This window comes from Prionailurus viverrinus, chromosome C2 (genome assembly GCF_022837055.1).
Source record: "Prionailurus viverrinus isolate Anna chromosome C2, UM_Priviv_1.0, whole genome shotgun sequence".
Classification (NCBI taxonomy): Eukaryota; Metazoa; Chordata; class Mammalia; order Carnivora; family Felidae; genus Prionailurus; species Prionailurus viverrinus.
In genome coordinates, this window is record NC_062569.1 from 84,567,833 (window position 1) to 84,587,492 (window position 19,660).

Genomic DNA, 19,660 nt, shown 5'->3' on the forward strand with positions numbered 1-19,660 from the left:
GTGATAACAATTGACAATAGAGAAACTGCTCAGCAATCAAGTTTTATTATTTTAAAAAACTGACCTTGCGCTCATAAAACTAAGTTAAACAGCTGTCCAACACACATGAACTTAAGAGAAAAACAGCCTGTCTTATAAAATACATTTCTAATATGAATGTTAACCAGTCATAATCCAAGTAGTACTAATTTCAAATGGAGAAGAGGGAGTAACCCAAACCATTTGAATGACAGAACTCAAAATAAGTTCATTTTGCAGACATAAGGAAGTCCCTGGGATGTTTCTGGGTCATCATCCCATTTCATAGATAATCATACAGAGGGCTTGATTCTACTCAGAGCTAACATGTACTGAGTATCTACTACTACGTATCTTGCACCATAAAGATTTTTGTGTTCCTTAATTCATTGAATGCCATCAGTGGATATTAGAGGTAGGCATTATCATCATCATTTTATACATGAGGAAACAGAAACTTGGCAGAGTTTAGTAACGGATCCGAGGCTCTACAGTTTAGAAGGATGAAGCTGAGATTTGAACTCAGGTCTGTCCAGCTCCAAAGTACATGTTCTTTATAATGTTCTATGTATACTGTCGAGGATTGGTGTGGTGGAGGATCTGAACTTAACCTTAAATTTTGGGGAGAGAATTAAATTTCTTTAGCATTAGCAGTTAGCATAAATGTACTAACCTTTAGGTCTGGCTTTCTGATGGCTCTATTTATGATGTCCTCCTCATCTGTAATGAGAGGGTGGTCAGGAGTGACACCAAACGTGCTGTTTAATGATGACAAGTAGATCCACATTACCTTTTTCCATGAGTAAGTGTGGAATTCATCCTGAGGAAATAGACACCAAAACCCCATGAAGTTGAGAGAAGTCATCAAGCTAAAATTCAACCTGAGAAACATCATTTTCATATAATCCTGTAAGTTTATGGACTTAATAAACATTCTACACAAAGTTGCATGCCCATGAAAGCTGGCAGATATAAAGCCTTGAAGGAAAAAAAAAAAAACCTATGGTCATTTATTGAGGAATCTGGGTGTCAATATGAGGCAATGGCATATATAACAAAACTCAAGAGGAGGGAGGTAAATTCTTAGCAAAGAGCCAATTTCTTGCTATAACCTTCAAATCCATGAGGCCACAGTCAGATGCAAAACTTTACAAACAAACAAGCACTCAAAAGGGTCTGTAGGTCCCTGAGGTTGAGGACACCAAGTCAATTAAACCATCTCAGGGTTTCTAGGCTTAACTTCAATTCTACCTCTTCCAGGAAAGCCCCTGTAATACTGTCTTGCCAGGGGGAAGGAGGGTCTACCACTATACTCACTCCAAAAGATCCTAGCTGCCCCTCTCTTGTGCTCCTAATCACTTTCTGCCATGTATTCTCCTTGTTTGTCTAGACCATCTGTAAGGTAGGAACCATGTATTATTGTCTCATATATCCCCATCCATTTGGTGAACTGTGACCTGCCCAGTGAGAGTGAATGGATGTTTTTACATGTCTGAATGTGTGGATTGAAGGTGCCCAGGGGTAAGTGTCAAAAGGTTAGCACAGGTGGGTTCAAGGCAGCACCTTCCTGCATGACCCTAACTGAAGCCACTTCCTTCACATTCACTGCCGATTTCATCAGAGAATAAAACTAGAGTGAGCAGCACTGGATTAAGTAACAGGTACCACAATGGTCCCTTAGAGACTGATGTAATAATAACTGTGGTTATTATCTGAATGGGTAAATGCTATGCATAAAAGCCACTAGGATACCTGGTACACCTCAGGAGCGAGGAACGACAGTAAGGGAAGTCAAGCCTGGGAAACAATTTAATGCCTAAAGAATATAGGTCAGAGCTGGGAATTGTCTCCACCACACCCACATTTGCCAAGAAGAGTATCCCAGCTGACGTTGCAAAAGGACAGAAAGGAGAAGATATATTGTCGTTTGGAGCTAATCTCTTACATTGATTCTCCTCCAGAGAAGCCCTCCTCCATGCCTTTGCTCCTTCAGCTTCCTTAGCCTGGAAAACACTTCCTCCTCTACTCTCTTTAAGCTTTCATGGGGCTAGATCCAAAGCATCCTGTAGGACCCAGCTCAAAATTCACATCATGAGAACTGTTCTAATTTCTCTTGGTGATATTTCTCCTAAACTATAAGGTTACTTGAAATTCTTACCACACTCTACCTCATTGCATTCCTCTTTACCTGCCCACCTTATCACTCCTCTTGGACTGTGGGAAGGGACTGTGCTTGATGGGTATCTGTGCTCAGCCAGATCTAACACAGCTTCTGAGAGACAGACAGAGATTGAGACAGAGAAAAACAGAGAGGTAGGGTGGAGGAGCAAGAGGGGAAAGCAAGGCAAAGGATGCGGGGAATAAAGGGGGGTAAGATAAGGGAAGAGAAGGAAAGGAAAGAAGAAGGGAGGGGAGAGGAGAAGAAAAGGAGGGGAAAAAACAATAGAAATTTGAAGTTAATTCTAAAAATCAGTAAACTTGACTATTACCCTCATTTAAAAAAAAAGTCAAATTAAACCAGATTTGCATAGAGTTACCTTCAGAGCCCAAAAATGACTCAATTTCTAATGACTGAGCCACTGAACTTGGGCATGTTCTAGGTATTGTGAGATAGGCAACAACTCCATAGGACACACCTTGACATTGACATAGTTCACCATTATACGGCTACACCTTTGACCACTTATGATGTTGTTATGAGTGAGTTTCCTCTGAATATCAGATAATAATGAAAATAGTTAACATTTATTTAACACTTATGTTCCAGGCACTCTATCAGCGAGGCTCAGATGAGGCCAGTCTGGTATGAGTAGCAAGGCAAGAAGCAGGACCTGAAGCCAGGTCTTCCCACTCTAAATCTTGGCTCCTTCCTCTTTGTTTCCACAAGTTGTCCATGGTTTCGGTGGCTTATGTATGAAAATTACCTTGAATTCTATACCATATAACAAATAGCATCCAGTTTCTCACAATCTCTGCTCTCTTGGCAGCAGAGAATCCAATTCCTAAAACCAAGCTGTCACTCTTTGGCCCTGTGTGACAGCAAACAGACCTCTAGACTATATTGCCTAAAAAGGGAACGGCAAAGTGGAACACTAGAACTCCCAAGCTCTTTGAGGCCCGGGGTGATCCAATGCGCAAACTGTATGCCTTAGACTGGTCAAGCATGAGACCAAAATTCATCTACAGGCCTCCATCTTATTATATAGCCTGTACCATAATTAAATCAAAGGTGTTTAGGTATCTGTGCCTTTAAGTTTATTTCTTACCCCCAAGCCCTATAACCCACAATTCTATATAATGCAAAGTACAGTTCAATAGGTTAAGGAAGGATACTTCAGTGAGATCACCATTTTTCTTAGAGTAAGGCAATAATATTGACTTTTCTCTTGTTTATTACTATGTTAAAGACTGTAAAATCATTCATATTTTTAAAGAAATCTACCCAACTTTTTAAGAAAAAAAAAAAGGCAAAGAAATGGAGGGAAAAGTGTGTCAGGGTGAGGTGGTCACTCCAGGCAACATCATCCACGGCCCCTAGTTTTCAGTTTGGTGTTACCCAGAAACAAAAGAACACAGGCTCCTTCCTGAGCCTCAGTTGTGAACCATCTTGAAAATCATGGCAACTCTCTGAGCCGAATTTTTCTGCATCTGGCCAGTGGGGATGAGAATACCACATTTCATGGATGCTTGGAGGATTAAACGCAATAATACATAATGCATCTGGTCCAAGGGCTGGCCAGTAGCTGAGTGTAACAAATGCTCCTTGGCCTATGGCTCTGGGCCTCATTTTCTGCAGCATGTTGCTTCTGAGCTTTTTCTGTAAATAGGAACTTAATTTTCCCTTGGAGGAATTGTTGAGAGTCTCTGAGAGTCTTCCAATTTATTTTTCCTTCTGAAAAAGAAACATTTTTGCCTGGAAATGGCTATTTCCTCTTTACCCCTGTTTCCCAGCTCTCTCAAGTAGGTAAAGATCCTTAAGAGACTTAATTGCACCTGAGGAGCCAACCACTTTAAATAACTGCCTTTTTTTTTTTAATTTTTTTTTTCAACGTTTATTTATTTTTGGGACAGACAGAGACAGAGCATGAACGGGGGAGGGGCAGAGAGAGAGGGAGACACAGAATTGGAAACAGACTCCAGGCTCTGCGCCATCAGCCCAGAGCCCGACGCGGGGCTCGAACTCATGGACCGCGAGATCGTGACCTGGCTGAAGTCGGACGCTTAACCGACTGCGCCACCCAGGTGCCCCAATAACTGCTTTGTAATGCAAATAATCCAAACTATTTGCCTCGCCAATCTAGACTTTTAACACCTCAAGTCTCATTGAGGGGGCTTTACTTTCTCTTTATCAAAAGAGAATTAATCAGCTGAATTCTAAGAGCAGAATTTAAAATAATTCAAGAGCGCATTTCAAAGAACTGAATGTAACAGATGACCTCAGTTTGCCCTGGAAAGAAAGGTACAGGGAGGAAAACCGGGCATTTTTGATTTCCTGTGGCCTTGCCCTTTCTGAACTTTGAAATGCCAGGCTAACTTTTCTAGTTGCACCAAGTGAGTGGCCTTGCTTATCTTCTTACAACCTTTTGTTATAAGCATCTTACCTGTTGGAATTTTAAAAGTAGTGTGATGGTCACTTTAAGTTCACACCAACGCTGTGACTTACCTCCTTGTGTAGGAGTTTGCTACCCAAAATGTACTCCTGAGATTGCCTTAAGAATTTCTTCTTAAGTAACCCATTGCAAAGTTCCAAAAAGACACCAGCACTCCAGTACTTTTCACTTGGAGATGGATACATTGCAACGCTAAAGAGCATGAACTCTCTCACTAAGGTGAAGTGCTTAGAGGATTATGGATAGATAAAGCAATAATAACATTTCTCAAGTTATTTCTAAAACACCATGCTGCCTTTGCAGACCCATGACTTGGGCAAAATACTGTTCTTTTTATATTTAAGTGGCCCTTTTTTCTTTCCTTTTCCCCCTGTTGGCCAGACCTACTGATACTCTTGACACCTTGACCTCATATTCCCAAAGTGGCTTAGCTGGAAAAAGTTGACATTGGCTAGAATGTAGGATTTAGTTATAAAACAGAGAAAGAAAGTTCTAAGCATTGGAAAAAATCTTACACAAAATTATTGTCTCAGTACTGGAACACATTCACCAAAAAAGGGGATGAGGTGGGGGGTGGGGGTGTGGACAAAGCAGGGAAGTTATATGACACAGCAAAGGCTGTGTCTGTTTCTATGTCAATATCCTGAACAATTCAGCATACATTTTTGGAAAGACTGAGTGCTTTGTTTTTACGATCACTTTCTCAGGGAAGAGGGAGTAGTGAGTTAGCTGGCTCATCATCTGAAATATCTGGAGATGCAGCGTGTAGCAGAAAGTAACAAAAAGTTAAAGTTGGTTTTAAAAAGTGTGTAGTAACCAATGTCCAGGAAATGACTCCATGCCAGGCACAGATTCATCAAGGCACTTTACATGGATTTCTCATTGATTTCTCATGGTAATGAGGCAGATACTATTGTTAGCCACTCTTAACATATGAGGAAGAGGAAGTGGAGGCAGAGTAGAGGGTAAGTAACTCACCCAATATGGACTGATTCCATATGTTGAAGCCCTAGGTCCCTCCCTCCCCGCCCCCCCCCCCCCTGCCATGTGACTGCATTTGGAGATAGGGCTTTTAGGAAGTAATCTAGGTTAAGTGAGGTCATAAGAGTGAAGTCCTAATCCCATAGGGCTGGCGCCCTCATAAGAAGAGGAGGACACCAGACAGCTCTGTCTGCCACGTGAGAACAGAGAGAAGGCAGCTGGCCATGTGCAAGCCAGGAACAAAAATCTCACCAGATACTAACCCTGCCAGCAACTTGATCTTGAACTTCCAGCTTCCAGAACTGTGAGAAAATAACTTTCTGTTGTTTAAGGCACCCAGTCTGTGGTGTGCTATTATGGCAGCCTGAGCTAATACATTGCTCAAAGTAGGTCAAGAGCAATACTGGGAATGAGACCCAGGCAGTCAGGCTCCAGACTCTACTCTTCAACTGATTCATACTACTGCCTCTGTGGAGTCTTCTCACTAGCCAGGAGATAAAAAAATCTCCAGTTCCAACTCCAACTCTGTTCTCAATAGAAGTTTTTCTTTCACTGCTTACAGCTATGGGACCCTGAGCTCTTCCCTGAACTTCTCTATGCTTCTATCTGTAAATGGGGAAAAAATGATCTCTACCAGAATAGACCAAATGAGGCAACATATATGCAACTGTAAATCACAATACAAATGGTCCTGTGTTAGTAATCAAAACAGTATGGTACTGGCACAAAAAATAGACACAGAGATGAATGGAACAGAATAGAAAACCCAGAAATAAACCCACAATTATATGGCCAATTAATCTTCGACAAAGGAAGAAAGAATATGCAATGAGTAAGACTGTCTCTCAAATGGTGCTGGCAAAACTGGAGAGCAACACGCAAAAGAAGGAAACTGGACCACTTTCTTACACCATACACAAAAATAAACTCAAAATGGATTGAGGACCTAAATGTGAGACCTGATACCATAAAAATTCTAGAAGAGAGCATAAGCAGCAATTTCTCTGACATCAACTGTAGCAACATTTTTTCTAGATATGTCTCCTGAGGCAAGAGAAATAAAAGCAGAAATAAACTATTAGGACTATGTCAAAATAAAAAGCTTCTGCACAGCAAAGGAAATAATCAGCAAAACTACTGAATGGGAGAAGATATTTGCAAGTGACATATCCAATAAAGGGTTAGTATCCAAAATATAGAGGGGTGCCTGGGTGGCTCAGTCTGTTAAGTGTCCAACTTCAGCTCAGGTCAGGATCTCGTGGTTTGTGGGTTCGAGCCCCTGCATTGGGATCTGTGCAAAGAGCTCAAAGCCTGGGGCCTGCTTCAGATTCTGTGTCTGCCTCTCTCTCTGCCTCTCCCCCACTCACCTTTCTCTCTCTCTCTCTCTCTTAAAAATAAAATAATCATTAAAGAAAACATGCCAAAATATATAAAGAACTGGTACAGCTCAACACCTAAAAAACAAATAATCCAATTTAAAAATGGGCAGAATAGGGGCACCTGGGTGGCTCAGTTGGTTGAGCGCCCGACTTCCGCTCAGGCCATAATCTCGCAGCTCATGAGTTCAAGCCCCGCATCAGGCTCACTGGTGTCAGCCTGTAAGCACAGAGCCCACTTTGGATCCTCTGTCCCCTTCTCTCTGCCCCTTCCCCACTTGCGCTCTCCCAAAAATAATAAAATATTTTTTAAAAATAAAAAAATAAAAATGGGCAGAATACATGAACAGACATTTCTTCAAAGAAGACATCCAGATAGAAAATAGACACGTGAAAAGATGCTCATCATCACTTATCATCAGGGAAATGCAAATCAAAACAGCAATGGGATACCACCTCGTACCTGTCAGAATGGCTAAAATTAAAAACACAAGAAACAACAGGTGTTGGTGAGGATGTGGTGGAAGGGGAACCCTCGTATGCTGTTGGTGGGAATGCAAACTGGTAGAGCCACTGTGGAAAATAGTATGGAGATTCTTCAAAAAATTAAAAATAGAACTACCCTATGATCCAGTAATTCCACTATTGGGTGGAAAAAGATGCAAAAAATGAATTCAAAAGAATAATATGTATCCCTAAGTTTATTGCAGCATTATTTCCAATAGCCAAATTATGGAAGCAGCCCAAGTGCCCATTGATTGATGAATGGATAAAGAAGATGTGGTATATTACACAACGGAATATTATTCAGCCATAAAAAAGAATGAAATCTTGCCACTTGCAAACCATGGGTTGAACTAGAGAGTACAATGTTAAGTGAAATAAGTCAAAGAAAGACAAATACCATATGATTTCATGCATGTGGAATTTAAGAAACAAACAACAAAAAAAACACAAGCAAAGGTGGAAAGAGAGAGACAAACCAAGAAACAGACTTTTAACTATAGAGAACAAACTGATGGTTACCAGAGGGGAGGTGTGAGGGGAATGGGTGAAACAGGTGATGAGGATTAAAGAGTACACTAAAAAAAAAGTAAATAAAAAGCCCTATGTTATGAAGGATAATGGCTTAAAAACTATTTGTCATGACAGAATCATTTCTGAGGGGCACCAAGGTGGCTCAGTCAGTTAAGTGTCTGACTCAGTTTTGGCTCAGGTCATGATCTCATGTGCTCACAGTGAAGAGTTGTTTGGTATTCTCTCTCTCTCTCTCTCTCTCTCTCTCTCTCTCTCTCTCTCTCTGCCACTCCCTCAACTGCTCTCTCTCTCTCTTTCTCTCAAAATAAATAAATAAACATTTAAAAAAAAAGAATCATTTTTGATAGGAAAGCCCACAGAATCTCAGGGCTTTCTGGCTAAATGTCTAAGGAAAAACCATTGAAATGGGAGCTGGGGGAATAAGACTCAGAAGCAGAATGTGTACCTGAAAGAAACATAATACTATCTTCTCTTACTTTCTCAACCATGAACCTTTCGCTTTAACATCTGTGTAAGAAGGTGCTGGTAGAAATCATGAGAGCATTTATTACAGATTAAATTCAATTCATTTAATCAAATCAAATAAATATTGAGTACCTGCTGCAACTATGTTCTATATATTGTGGGGAATGGAAAGTAAGCCACAGTTACTGCCTTCTAAAAGCCTATAATCTAATAAAAGCAAAAACTATTAAAAAAACGAATGCAGCATGGTGGGAAAAAATTCTGGGTTTAGAGGGTCAGAAGACAGGTACAAGTGCTTTGTCCACACTATTCCTTTTTCCTGGACCATTTCCCATGTGTCCCTCCCTACCAGCCACCATCACCTTTTGACTCATCATCCTTTGGATCTCTGACTTCTGACTTTGGATCTTCTGACTTGGTCAGAACCCTATTTTATAATCCTACTATGACCATGAACCTTTCCTAAGTAGCACTTCTAGCAGTTGGATGTTTGCATTTATTTGTGTAGTGATCTAATGAATTTCACGAGGTCAAGAACTCTGATTTTACTAATTATTATATCCCACCCCCTGTCCATGAGCTACCACTGTGGCTGGCATACAACCTGTGCTCATCAAATTTATGAAGGAGGGAGGGAGGGAGAGAAGGAGAGAGGGAAAGTCCGACGGAGATTTACTAGGCTTAATAGCCTGCAAAGGTGGTCTCTATACCCTCATCTGTAAAATAGAGATACACAATAATGCCCATTTCCCAGAGTCGTTATGGGAATTCTATGAAATTGTCAGTGAGATGCTGTTTTATAAAATGTGAAATGAATAGCATTTTAATACAAGGCAGATTGCAAAAAGCATTATAGCAGCCTGAGGTGAAAATATGGAGCTAAAAGAGAATGAAAGAAAGGTAATTAATTCCCTCCAGAATTGAGGCAGAGAATAGATCAACGATGGAAAAGGTGGTAGATGGCTGAGGAATGAGTAGATTTTAATAAATAGAGGTAGAACACCTACTTTCTATACTCTATAGAAAGTGCACGTGTGTGTGAGTGCATGTGTGTGTGTGTGTGTGTGTGTGTGTGTGTGTGCATGCATGTATGAGTTGACTCCTCACCAGAATGTCACTTTACAGGACGTGGAGTCCCACTTGCTTTGCTCATAGCTGTATTCCCAGTACCTGTAACAATGTCTGGCACATGATTGGTTCTCAGGAAATGTTTACTGAATGAATGAATAATTGAATGAATGAAGAGGATAGAGAATATCAGAAGAAATGTTCCAAGTAAAAGCATAAACAAAATGTGTCTGGCTCCCTTAGAAAATGGTGTTGATGTGAGGCACATGGGCTTGGAGAGACGAGGCTACACAGGAGGAGGGAGAGATGAGGAAGGGATCCAGAACATGAGAACACAAGCACTGGGAGCTGATGGGCATCCTGGCAGGCTGGTGGGACGTGGGATGCATTTGCGTGGCTGATTTGCAGAATTTCTCAGTTTTCTAACTAAAGCCCCTAGCCCTGACATCTTTAGAGGGAACTGAAGGGAAAATGCTCCCCATTTACAACACCCTGACTCAGCCTAGTAACCAATCATCATTTTCTCCTCTGCACATTATGAGTCTTTGACAACATGTGACAAAGGAAAAAACTACATCTGTAATTATAACAAAGATGAAAACTATGGAAATCATCAGGAGCATCTGAATTCAAAACACCAATGAATGTAAATTATGATATTTGCATAGAAATGTGGTAACCCTACAGATATTGGTTAAAATTCAGAAGTAGATGAATAATGAATAAAATGCCAGTTTTAAATTATAAAATAAAAGTGCAATTACTCTTACCTTTTTGGAAAAATCTCACCCTTAGTCGTGCTTAATGAGAGATGGGGAACTGGAAATAAACTGAGTGCCAAGGACTTTCAGTCAGTACATCACGTCCCCCCTCTTTTTTTTTAATGTTAAGAAATGACTACCTAATCAGTATCTGTGATAACGATCTGTAATCTTACCAGTGTGAGATTGATGATAAATACCAAGTACTGATTTTTTAATAACATGGAAAATAAATATACAACACATTTTCAGGTAGGAGTCTTCTTAGTCGTCCTTAATGCGAAGTCCTTACGGTCCAGCTATAGTAATACAATTCAAGTAAAAATGTTTAAGGTGTCATTTTAATGCAAATAACCTAGCCGCATACTTATAAACTATTGGTGCCCAAAGCTCATTTTTATCTAAGGCTCAAATAGTAAGAATGTTTGATATAATTGAGTTCTTGTCTAATTATATAAAGACTAATTTAGAACCTCATTTATTTGGAGAGTCTCTCGCACAGCAAATCCATTTAAAATGACACATAAGAGGAGGTAATTAAAAATTAAAGTTGAAATCAAGATGAAAAAGGCAAGATTGAAGCTGGTTTCCGTGGCTTTGATTAGTTGTGGAGGGCAGTTGAATGGGGGAGGGGTTTAAAAGGCTTTGAAAGAGACAAAGGAAGAGGAGGAGGGGGAGGGCACACAGCTCCCTAAGGCACCAGAGCTTTGTAAAATTTTTCCAATATATATCCAGTTATGAAGTGGATCACATGCAACCAGGAAAGGTGATGTTATTGAGCATGGATGAATATTGAGGATTCCCAGGCGCTGGACCTGTTCCCCAAGTTTCCTGTCCTGGAAAGGAATGCTCCTTGCTAATAAGGGGAGGACACAGCATCCAGATAAGCAGGGCAGCTTACATGTGGCACCTGCCTGTAGCATGCTCTTCTGTACAGCAAGCTCTCGGAACTGCTTCAGCAATAATACACACACATAATCAAAATGGTCTGATCATGTATTATATAGTTTGCAAAGGGCTTTTACATACATAATCTCACTTCCTCCTCACACCAACTCAGGAAAGAACAAGTACTTTCACTAAGCCTATTTCACAAGTGGAGAAATTGAGGTCCTGAAAGGTTAGGTAACACATCTGAGGTGTAACACATCCAAGGTGCTAGGACTAGAGGTCAAATGCCTTGACTCCAAATCCCAAACTGCATCATTACCTGTTGGTTGACACTTGATTTTTTTTTTAATTTTTAATTTTATTTTATTAAAAAAAATGTTTTATTACGTTTCTTTACTTTTGAGAGGCAGAGAGAGACAGAACATGAGCGGGGGAGGGGCAGAGAGAGAGGGAGACACAGAATCCGAAGTAGGCTCCAGACTCTGAGCTGTCAGCCCAGAGCCCAACGCGGGGCTCAAACCCACGAACCGTGAGATCATGACCTGAGCCAAAGTTGGACACTCAACTGACTGAGCCACCCAGGCACTCCTTTAATTTTATTTTAAAGAGAGAGAGGGGTGCCTGGTGGCTTAGTAGGTTAAGCATCTGACCCTTGATTTTGTCTCAGGTCATGATCGAGCCCAGAACGTTGGGACCATGACCTGAGCCAAAATCAAGAGTTAGATGCTCAACTGACTGAGCCAACCAGACAGCCTGACACTTATTTTTATTTCTAACATTCTTACTAGATCTTTCTTTCTCTTTTCTCCTCCTTCATTTTCCTTTTACCAACCGTACTCTCCGTTTCTTTCATTTTCCTCCCTTCCCTTGCCATTTTCTTGCTCATTTCCTCCCATTCCTATTTGTGCCTTGACTCTGCCAGCAATCTCAGAGGCTGCAGCTCAGCCAACCAGACATTCTCACATCTGAACAGTCTGGTGGTGCACTCAGAAAGGCAGAAAGCTTTTCTGTGTCTGAGGTTGTTTCCACTGCTGCAAGATCATTGCCCCCTGATAACCAGAGTGGAACTTGGGAGGCGGTACCTCAGCTATCACCTGTATTGTGGTTATAAGACTCACTGCTATCCTCTCCTCTTGCTGCATTAAATAGAGTATTTATCTATCTATATCTATATCTATATCTATATATATATATCTATACAAAAGTTAACAGCCCAGCAGAAGTTGCCTTATCAAGAATTTTGTTGTCATTCTGGGTCATTTATGTTGATGCATTGTTAGAAACACTCACTAAAAGTCAGCCAGAAAACTCAGCACAGTGTCCTCTGTGAGACTGTACTTTGACTCCCACCAATAGGAATATCTACTTCCGCTTGTCAGCTACCACATCTTTATGGAATCCCTACCACATGCAGGAATTCAGGATGCAGTGGGTGGCAAGCTGGAAATGATCTCTTCCCTTGTGGAGCTGACAGTCCAGCAGGAACAGGAATGACATACGTTGCCTAAGTGTAATGAGTGCCAGGAGGAATTGTTAGCTGAGCAAATTCAGGGAAACTCACCTAATACCAGGACCTTGAATTAGCAGAGACAGACAATGAGCTCAGGACAAGACGGTTGCATTTTTTACCCAAGCATATCTGCAGGATGCGACACAACCATGGCTCCTCCCCGTGTCTCCTGGTCCCTTCCTGCAGAGTTGTTCCAGGGGGACTAGGATAGGTATGACACATCAGGACAGGGGAAAGGAGCCATGTGAATTTTGCAGTGTGTAGCCTACTCAGCTACCTCACATTACCCATTGTTTGTACCTATTAAGATGGTTATTCAGGTTGTAATATTCATAAAACTCACAAGTTTAAAAGGAATGCCCTGTGAAGTCAGCCTTTTTAATGAGATCCCACCATACATAAATTATTGAGTTCTTGGTAAATAAAACGCAAGGCTGTGATGGAACTTGCCGTGTGCACATCTCCTCACAGCCATCCTGTAACGAGATGTCCAGGAAAAGAAAGGGCCGCCAAGTACAAAGCCAGATACACACTTACTGTTGTCCTCAGCAATACGACATCTGCCTCTTGCAAGGAACACGGGACGCAGTTTGCCCACACGTGCCAAGCAGGTCTCCAGTAAAACACCAAGGGGAGGATCCCAAATGAGAAGATGGATCCAGCAAGACAGAGGGTTTTCCGGCAGCCTTGAGTCCGGTAGCCAAATAGCTCCTGGGGAAGAACCAAAGTGAGCCCAAATATTGGTTACGCACAATAAACAGCAAATGAACCAATTGGGATTTTGGTATAAAACTGGGGCAGAGACTGAAGTAGTTGAGGAGAGACTGAGAACATGGAGAAGGATCCCTGACAAAGGAAAACAGGATCACAAGCCTCCAGGAAGTTGCCATCAAACTGTGAAACTCCCTTTCTATAATTTGAGCACCTGACTACCCTGTGTCACGCACAATGCTAGATGATATGTTATCTTGTTTAAGTCTTGCCAGCGGCCCCTGAATGGGATAAGATTACCCTCATTCATAAACGATGAGGCTGAGCTCAGAAAGACCTGGCCAAGGCCACTGAGCTAGGAAGTTCTGCTTCCAAGATTCAAACCCAGGTCTGATCCACAGCCTTGACAGGCATGACCATGAGCCTTGTGACAGGAGGACCAGATGACCGCAGCAACGGATGATTCCCTTGGCTGGGACCAGCAACTCCATGGGCAGGACAGAAACGAGCCTTGAGTATAGTGTCAGGATGTGATCAAAGTGTTTGACCCACAAGAGGAGGAATAACTAAGTGTCAAGTGGCTGTCAGGTGTTTGGGGTGGAGCTGTGCATTACCACCCTCCTCTCTTATTCAGTAGCAAAAAGAATTTTACAGAGTCGGGGAAAATCCATAGAAACAACATGGGTTATTGAGCTCTTGCCATGAGCTGGGAGGGGATATGAGGCCCCGGATGATACAAATATGAACAAGAGTCTTATACCTCTAATAAAGTTATAATCTGGACAAACTTCCTCCTTTCAAGTAGAGCCTGGGACAGAATGGAAAACCAACTATCTGAAGTTTATGGCCTCAGTCCCACAGTTACATCACACAAAGTCATAGGTATACTTTGCGCTGATTATGATGGCCAAAAGTGTCGAGCATCTTGGTTAGCAGCACATTCTCTGGACCAAGGCACGTTGGATTCAAAGCCTAACTCTGCCACTTACTCGGTGTGACCTTGAGCAAGTTATTTAACCTCTGTGTTCCTCAGTTTGCCATCCGTAAAATGGGGGCGGTGATCGTACCCACTTCCCAGGGCTGTGGTGAAAATTAAATGGGTTACTAGGGGTAAGTGCTTATGTAAGCATTTACCGCTGCTGCTGCTTATGCTGCTGCTGCTGCTGCTACCATCTGACCATCTGCCCAGAAGTAGACCCGAAATTCTACCCCTTAGTCTATTGGCATTTAGATCTAAGGATTCCTAGTGTCAATGGCTCTGCCCCTGCTCGGATTGCCTGTTAGGATAACAAGGGTGCTGGAACTTGCAACTTTATTATTTTTTTTTTAATTTTTTTTTCCAACGTTTTTATTTATTTTTGGGACAGAGAGAGACAGAGCATGAACGGGGGAGGGGCAGAGAGAGAGGGAGACACAGAATCGGAAACAGTCTCCAGGCTCCGAGCCATCAGCCCAGAGCCTGACGCAGGGCTCGAACTCATGGACCGCGAGATCGTGACCTGGCTGAAGTCGGACGCTTAACCGACTGCGCCACCCAGGCGCCCCGGAACTTGCAACTTTAAATCAGCCATCTTCTCTGACTCACCTGATAGAGATTGCATTATCAGAAAAGATTGCATTATCAGATCGTTGGCTGAAAGCTGCTTTCATGTGTAATTTTCGGGTACCTTCCTCTTATTAGCAAGCAGTGAATGCAGGTGCTGGCTGACTGCCTTAGGTATTGTCCACATTTGGCATGCCTTTGATGAAACATTCACATTAACTCAGAAACATAAGCTCTTGGCTGATTTTGCAAACTAGAATGTCTATCTTGATATGAATCCTCTTTTGTCCCAAACTCCAGCTTTTGCTCTCCAACTGCCAGGTCTGGAATCGTTCTGTCCCCTCATGATTCCTGAAGCAATGCTTCTTTGAGCTCACACTGAGCAGGATCCCAATCCTAAATCCCAAACCTGTCCTAAGTCCATCCCATCTAATTTTCCCATGTACTTTTTTATGTTCCTATACTTTGGAATAGGTCAACTTTCTACCCAATGACCCAGAAATTGTATCATATTTTATGAAGGCTATATTTAAAAGCTTCTTTATATTGTCAGTCAATTGAGCTACCCCCTCCATGTAGTATGTCTGAGTTATGGCAATTCTAGAAGCACAAATCTCCCTGTTAGCATGCATTCTTTTACAGGCTATGCAGTGAGAGCCCTCTATAGTTTCCAAAGTAAATTCATGTTCATTATCAAAATAATGTAAGCAGGAATTATTATCTTCAATTTCCAGCTAAGAAAACTGAAGTTTAAAGTTATTATATGTAATAGATATTATTAGCAACTATTATTGGTAACAATGGCAGCAGCTAATATTTTCTGAGTACTTCAAAGTCCTTCACAAAGCACTTTCCACCTACTCTTCCATTTAGTTGAAAAAGAAGACAAAATAAGTGTCTCAAAGCGGTAAAGTTCATCAGTAACTCAAAACTAGACCTCCAGTCTAGACCTTTGCAGCATGGGAGGATAATGTAAGTTGGTCATTGCCATTCTAAGGACCTTTTTCACTCTGTCTTGAATTTCAGTTCAATTTAAATAAATAATTTTTAAGGGTCCACCAAAGAGCAGACATGTGCTACACACAGAGATGAATAAGACAATGACTCTACGGGCGCCTGGGTGGCTCAGTCAGTTAAGCAACTGACTTCGGCTCAGATCATGATCTCACGGTTCGTGGGTTCGAGCCCCACATTGGGCTCTGCACTGACAGCTCAGAGCTTGGAGCCTGCTTCCGATTCTGTGTCTCCCTCTCTCTCTGCCCCTCCCCCACTTGTGCTCTGTCTCTCTCTCTCAAAAATAAATAAAATGTAAAAAAAAAAATGTAAAAAAAAAAAAAAGACAATGATTCTACTACCAAGGAGGTCATTAGCTTAATGGGAAGAGAGTCACATAAATGATAAGAACAAACAAGGTTAGAGCAATAAAAGGGTTATATAGAGGGATGACTATATAAATTGTCCTCTGAATTGGGTGCTATTAATAAGAACACTGGAACAGCAGAACAGAAGTAGACAGTCAGGCCAGGTGAATATCTCCTAGTTACACCAGAGTGTTGCTTTATTTTTGTTTATTTTTTTACTTGAGAGAGAGAGTGTGCAAGCAGGAAAAAGTGGTAGAGGGAGAGAGAGAAAGAGAGAGAGCGAGAGAGAGAGAGAGAGAGAGAGAGAGAGAGAGAATCCAAAGGAAGCTCCATACTATCAGCACAGAGTCCAATATGGGGTTCGATCCCATGACCCTGGAATCATGACATGAGCGGAAATCAGGAGTCGGATGCTCAACTGACTGAGCCACCCAGGTACCCCTAGAACATTGCTTTAAAAGCTTACCTGCTCTCAGTTCTGTGGACACTACAACATCAGTTCATAGCTTATGGCCAATAATCCATTGGTAGTAGAAAGGCTGGAATAATGTGGACAAGGAGTGTTCAATTATTGCTTACTAAAGTGAGTTGAAGGGTGGGAGGGAGGGGAGGGTGGGTGACGGGTATTGAGGAGGGCACCTTTTGGGATGAGCACTGGGTATTGTATGGAAACCAATTTGACAATAAATTCATATATTGAAAAAAAATAAAGTGAGTTGAATTGTACTGACTTTAGTTGTACTGACTGCAAATTACATTTAAGGGACATTAACAGATACTGGCTTAAAAAATGCAAAAATTAGCATGGTACTGTTTTTTATGATCCCGTAGCAGTTTATTTCCTATGCCATGGAGTGCCTTCCATGTCCCTGAAAATGCTTGAGGGAACCATCCCTGCCACTCTGCACTCCCCCCACCCTTACCTCCCACAAAGGGAATCAATCAACCAAAAAAAAAAAAAAAGAATATTGAGAAAATGTCAAAAGACTATTACACTCATGGCAGTCAAGATGCATTATGAAATAGCACATTGTCCCTTTCTTCTTCTCCCTTTCTACCCACAGATTCTTCTGTTCTCTCTGTCCCTGAAGATCTAGGTCTTTTGCATTCCTATGGGCTTAAACTTTGGCTTCCAAGTGTCCAGATCTTCTTCCCTGCAGAACCCCTATACTCAAAAGGTCAAACTTATGCTCCCCAAAGCAATGATTTCAACTACCTCAGCCAACAGAACCCCTTAAAAATCTATAGACCCTGTCCCCAGAAAAATACACACAGATGCATATAAATAATCTTCTCCAAATAGATTCAGGGAGTTACCACAGTCTGGATAAAACCTGACCTACAAGGTTTATGAGGCTGAATCAAGACTGATCTTTCCAGAGGTTATACTCTGTACTTGTACTTAGGGTTTGACACTAGGTGAGCACTTAATGATTGTAGAGATGTGAAGACAATACTCCTGGAAATGCACACGAGAGGGTGATGAGAGCAGGACATTGGCTGACTTCAAGAAGCCTTGTAGGGTAATGTCATCATCTGGGGGCTCACCAGGTCCTGAGAGTGGCTCTAAGCCCTCTAGTCCCAGAGACTGCTAGCAGAACACCTCTCTCCAGGAAGATTCAAGTTCACCATGTCCCAGAAATTGGTCGGAATGGGAGAATGAGATGTATGTGACAGTCACACGACGAGATGAATATATGGGTAGGTATTAAGACTTTGTTCTCTTCCCAACACCACCATTTTCAGTGTGATTGTCCCGCCAGGGGAGCCGTATGCCAGCATAGTGCTTAAAACGGGCTAAGGACTCTTCTCTGACCATCTCCCACCCTGACTGACATGCCTTCTTTGAACATATTAATTAATTCAATCAAATTACACTCAAATCCCATTAGCCTGGGAGCCATTTATTCTCTTTAAGACAATTTTGCATTTCTTTACTGGCTTCATTAAATATTTGAAAGTGTAAGTGATTTTTTTTTATCTCCCTTAAGATAATCTTTTCCCCTTATTTCCAAATTTGGGATGTGAAGAGAATGTTTCACTGTAATTTTCATGCAACTACAACAAACTATGCTGCATGAATGCAATTTACATCACTGCTTATCCCAACCACCAACCCTACCCTATTCCAGTTTTCACCTCAGTAGTTTCTTGCTTGACACCCTTTCATGCAGAAGAATGACTTCCCCAGGCTCCCCTAAGTTCATTTGACTTCTAGATTGAAGCGAGATGCTCTCAACCTGAATTGACCTAATCCGGAAATCTTAAACTGGAGGCTCAAGAAGAATGGCCTGTCGACAGGTTTCTCGCCAGCCTGGTAAGCATTTCTTAAAACTTTATGTTAGTCCCCCAGTCACTTTCACATAAAAATTCTGACTTCTATCTTTTCTTTAAAATAAATCAGAAATTGGGGCGCCTGGGTGGCTCAGTTAAGTGACCAACTTCAGCTCAGGTCATGATCTCGCGGTTTGTGGGTTCGAGACCCGCATCAGGCTCTGTGCTGACAGCTCAGAGCGTGGAGCTTGCTTCAGATTCTGTGTCTCCCTCTCTCTCTGCCCTTCCCCTGCTCCTGCTCTGTCTTTCTTTCCTTCAAAAATAAACAAACATGAAAAAAAAATTTTTTAATAAATCAGAAATTGTGACAGCACTGTACCCACATTGTACCCAGTACTGGAAGAATCAGCTGGAGAGCACCAAATAACCCAGGAACTATCCCAAAACCATCCAGTGGGAGACAGGGTAAGGCACTGCAGTACATTCATACAATGGGATCTTACACAGCACTTCAGACAAATCAACTCCAGCAACACCCCACAGTATGGCTGACTCCCAGTGACATAACTAGGAAGTGACAAAAGTCAGTGCAAACAATTACATCAGTAAAAAGAACATTTTTAAAAAGTTAAAAGCAATGAAATTCAAATGTATTTTTGGGATACACTTAAATAAAAGAAAGTTACATCGAAAGGGAAGTGAGGAATTGATGAAGACATGATATAGGACAATGGTTACCCCTACTGAGGCAAGGTGGGGCCACATTGTGCAATGTAGACTATCATCAAGGTCCTAGCTTTGTTGGGGTGATGGGGTCATCACGTTATTATAAAGAACCGATGGAAAGGCTGAGATAACACAACACAACATAGACAAGTAATGAGAGGGTCTTGGACCATGGTCCCTGCCATGTTTTCTCCTTTCCCCAACACTGAGACCATGTGTCAGATTCACTTCTCATCTCCTACTGGGCCTGCTCATCTGAGCTACAACCTCACCCTGTAGGCCAGTGATTCTCAACTAGGAGTGATTCTGTCCCCAGGTGACATTTAG

General features: G+C 41.7%; 1 protein-coding gene across 4 annotated transcripts in view; it reads right to left on the bottom strand.

Moving 5' to 3' along the window:
• The window catches only part of LOC125174688 (probable cation-transporting ATPase 13A4), a 155,157-nt gene that overhangs the window by 79,240 nt on the left and 56,257 nt on the right, over positions 1-19,660 (bottom strand). For all 4 annotated transcript variants that reach the window (XM_047874319.1, XM_047874317.1, XM_047874320.1 and 1 more), the window contains 2 exons: positions 13,256-13,429; positions 692-838 (listed from right to left, as the gene is read on the bottom strand). In XM_047874319.1, coding sequence (XP_047730275.1) covers positions 692-805 — 114 coding nt within the window. In that variant the 5' untranslated portion in view covers positions 806-838; positions 13,256-13,429. The remainder of the gene's footprint in view (positions 1-691; positions 839-13,255; positions 13,430-19,660) is intronic.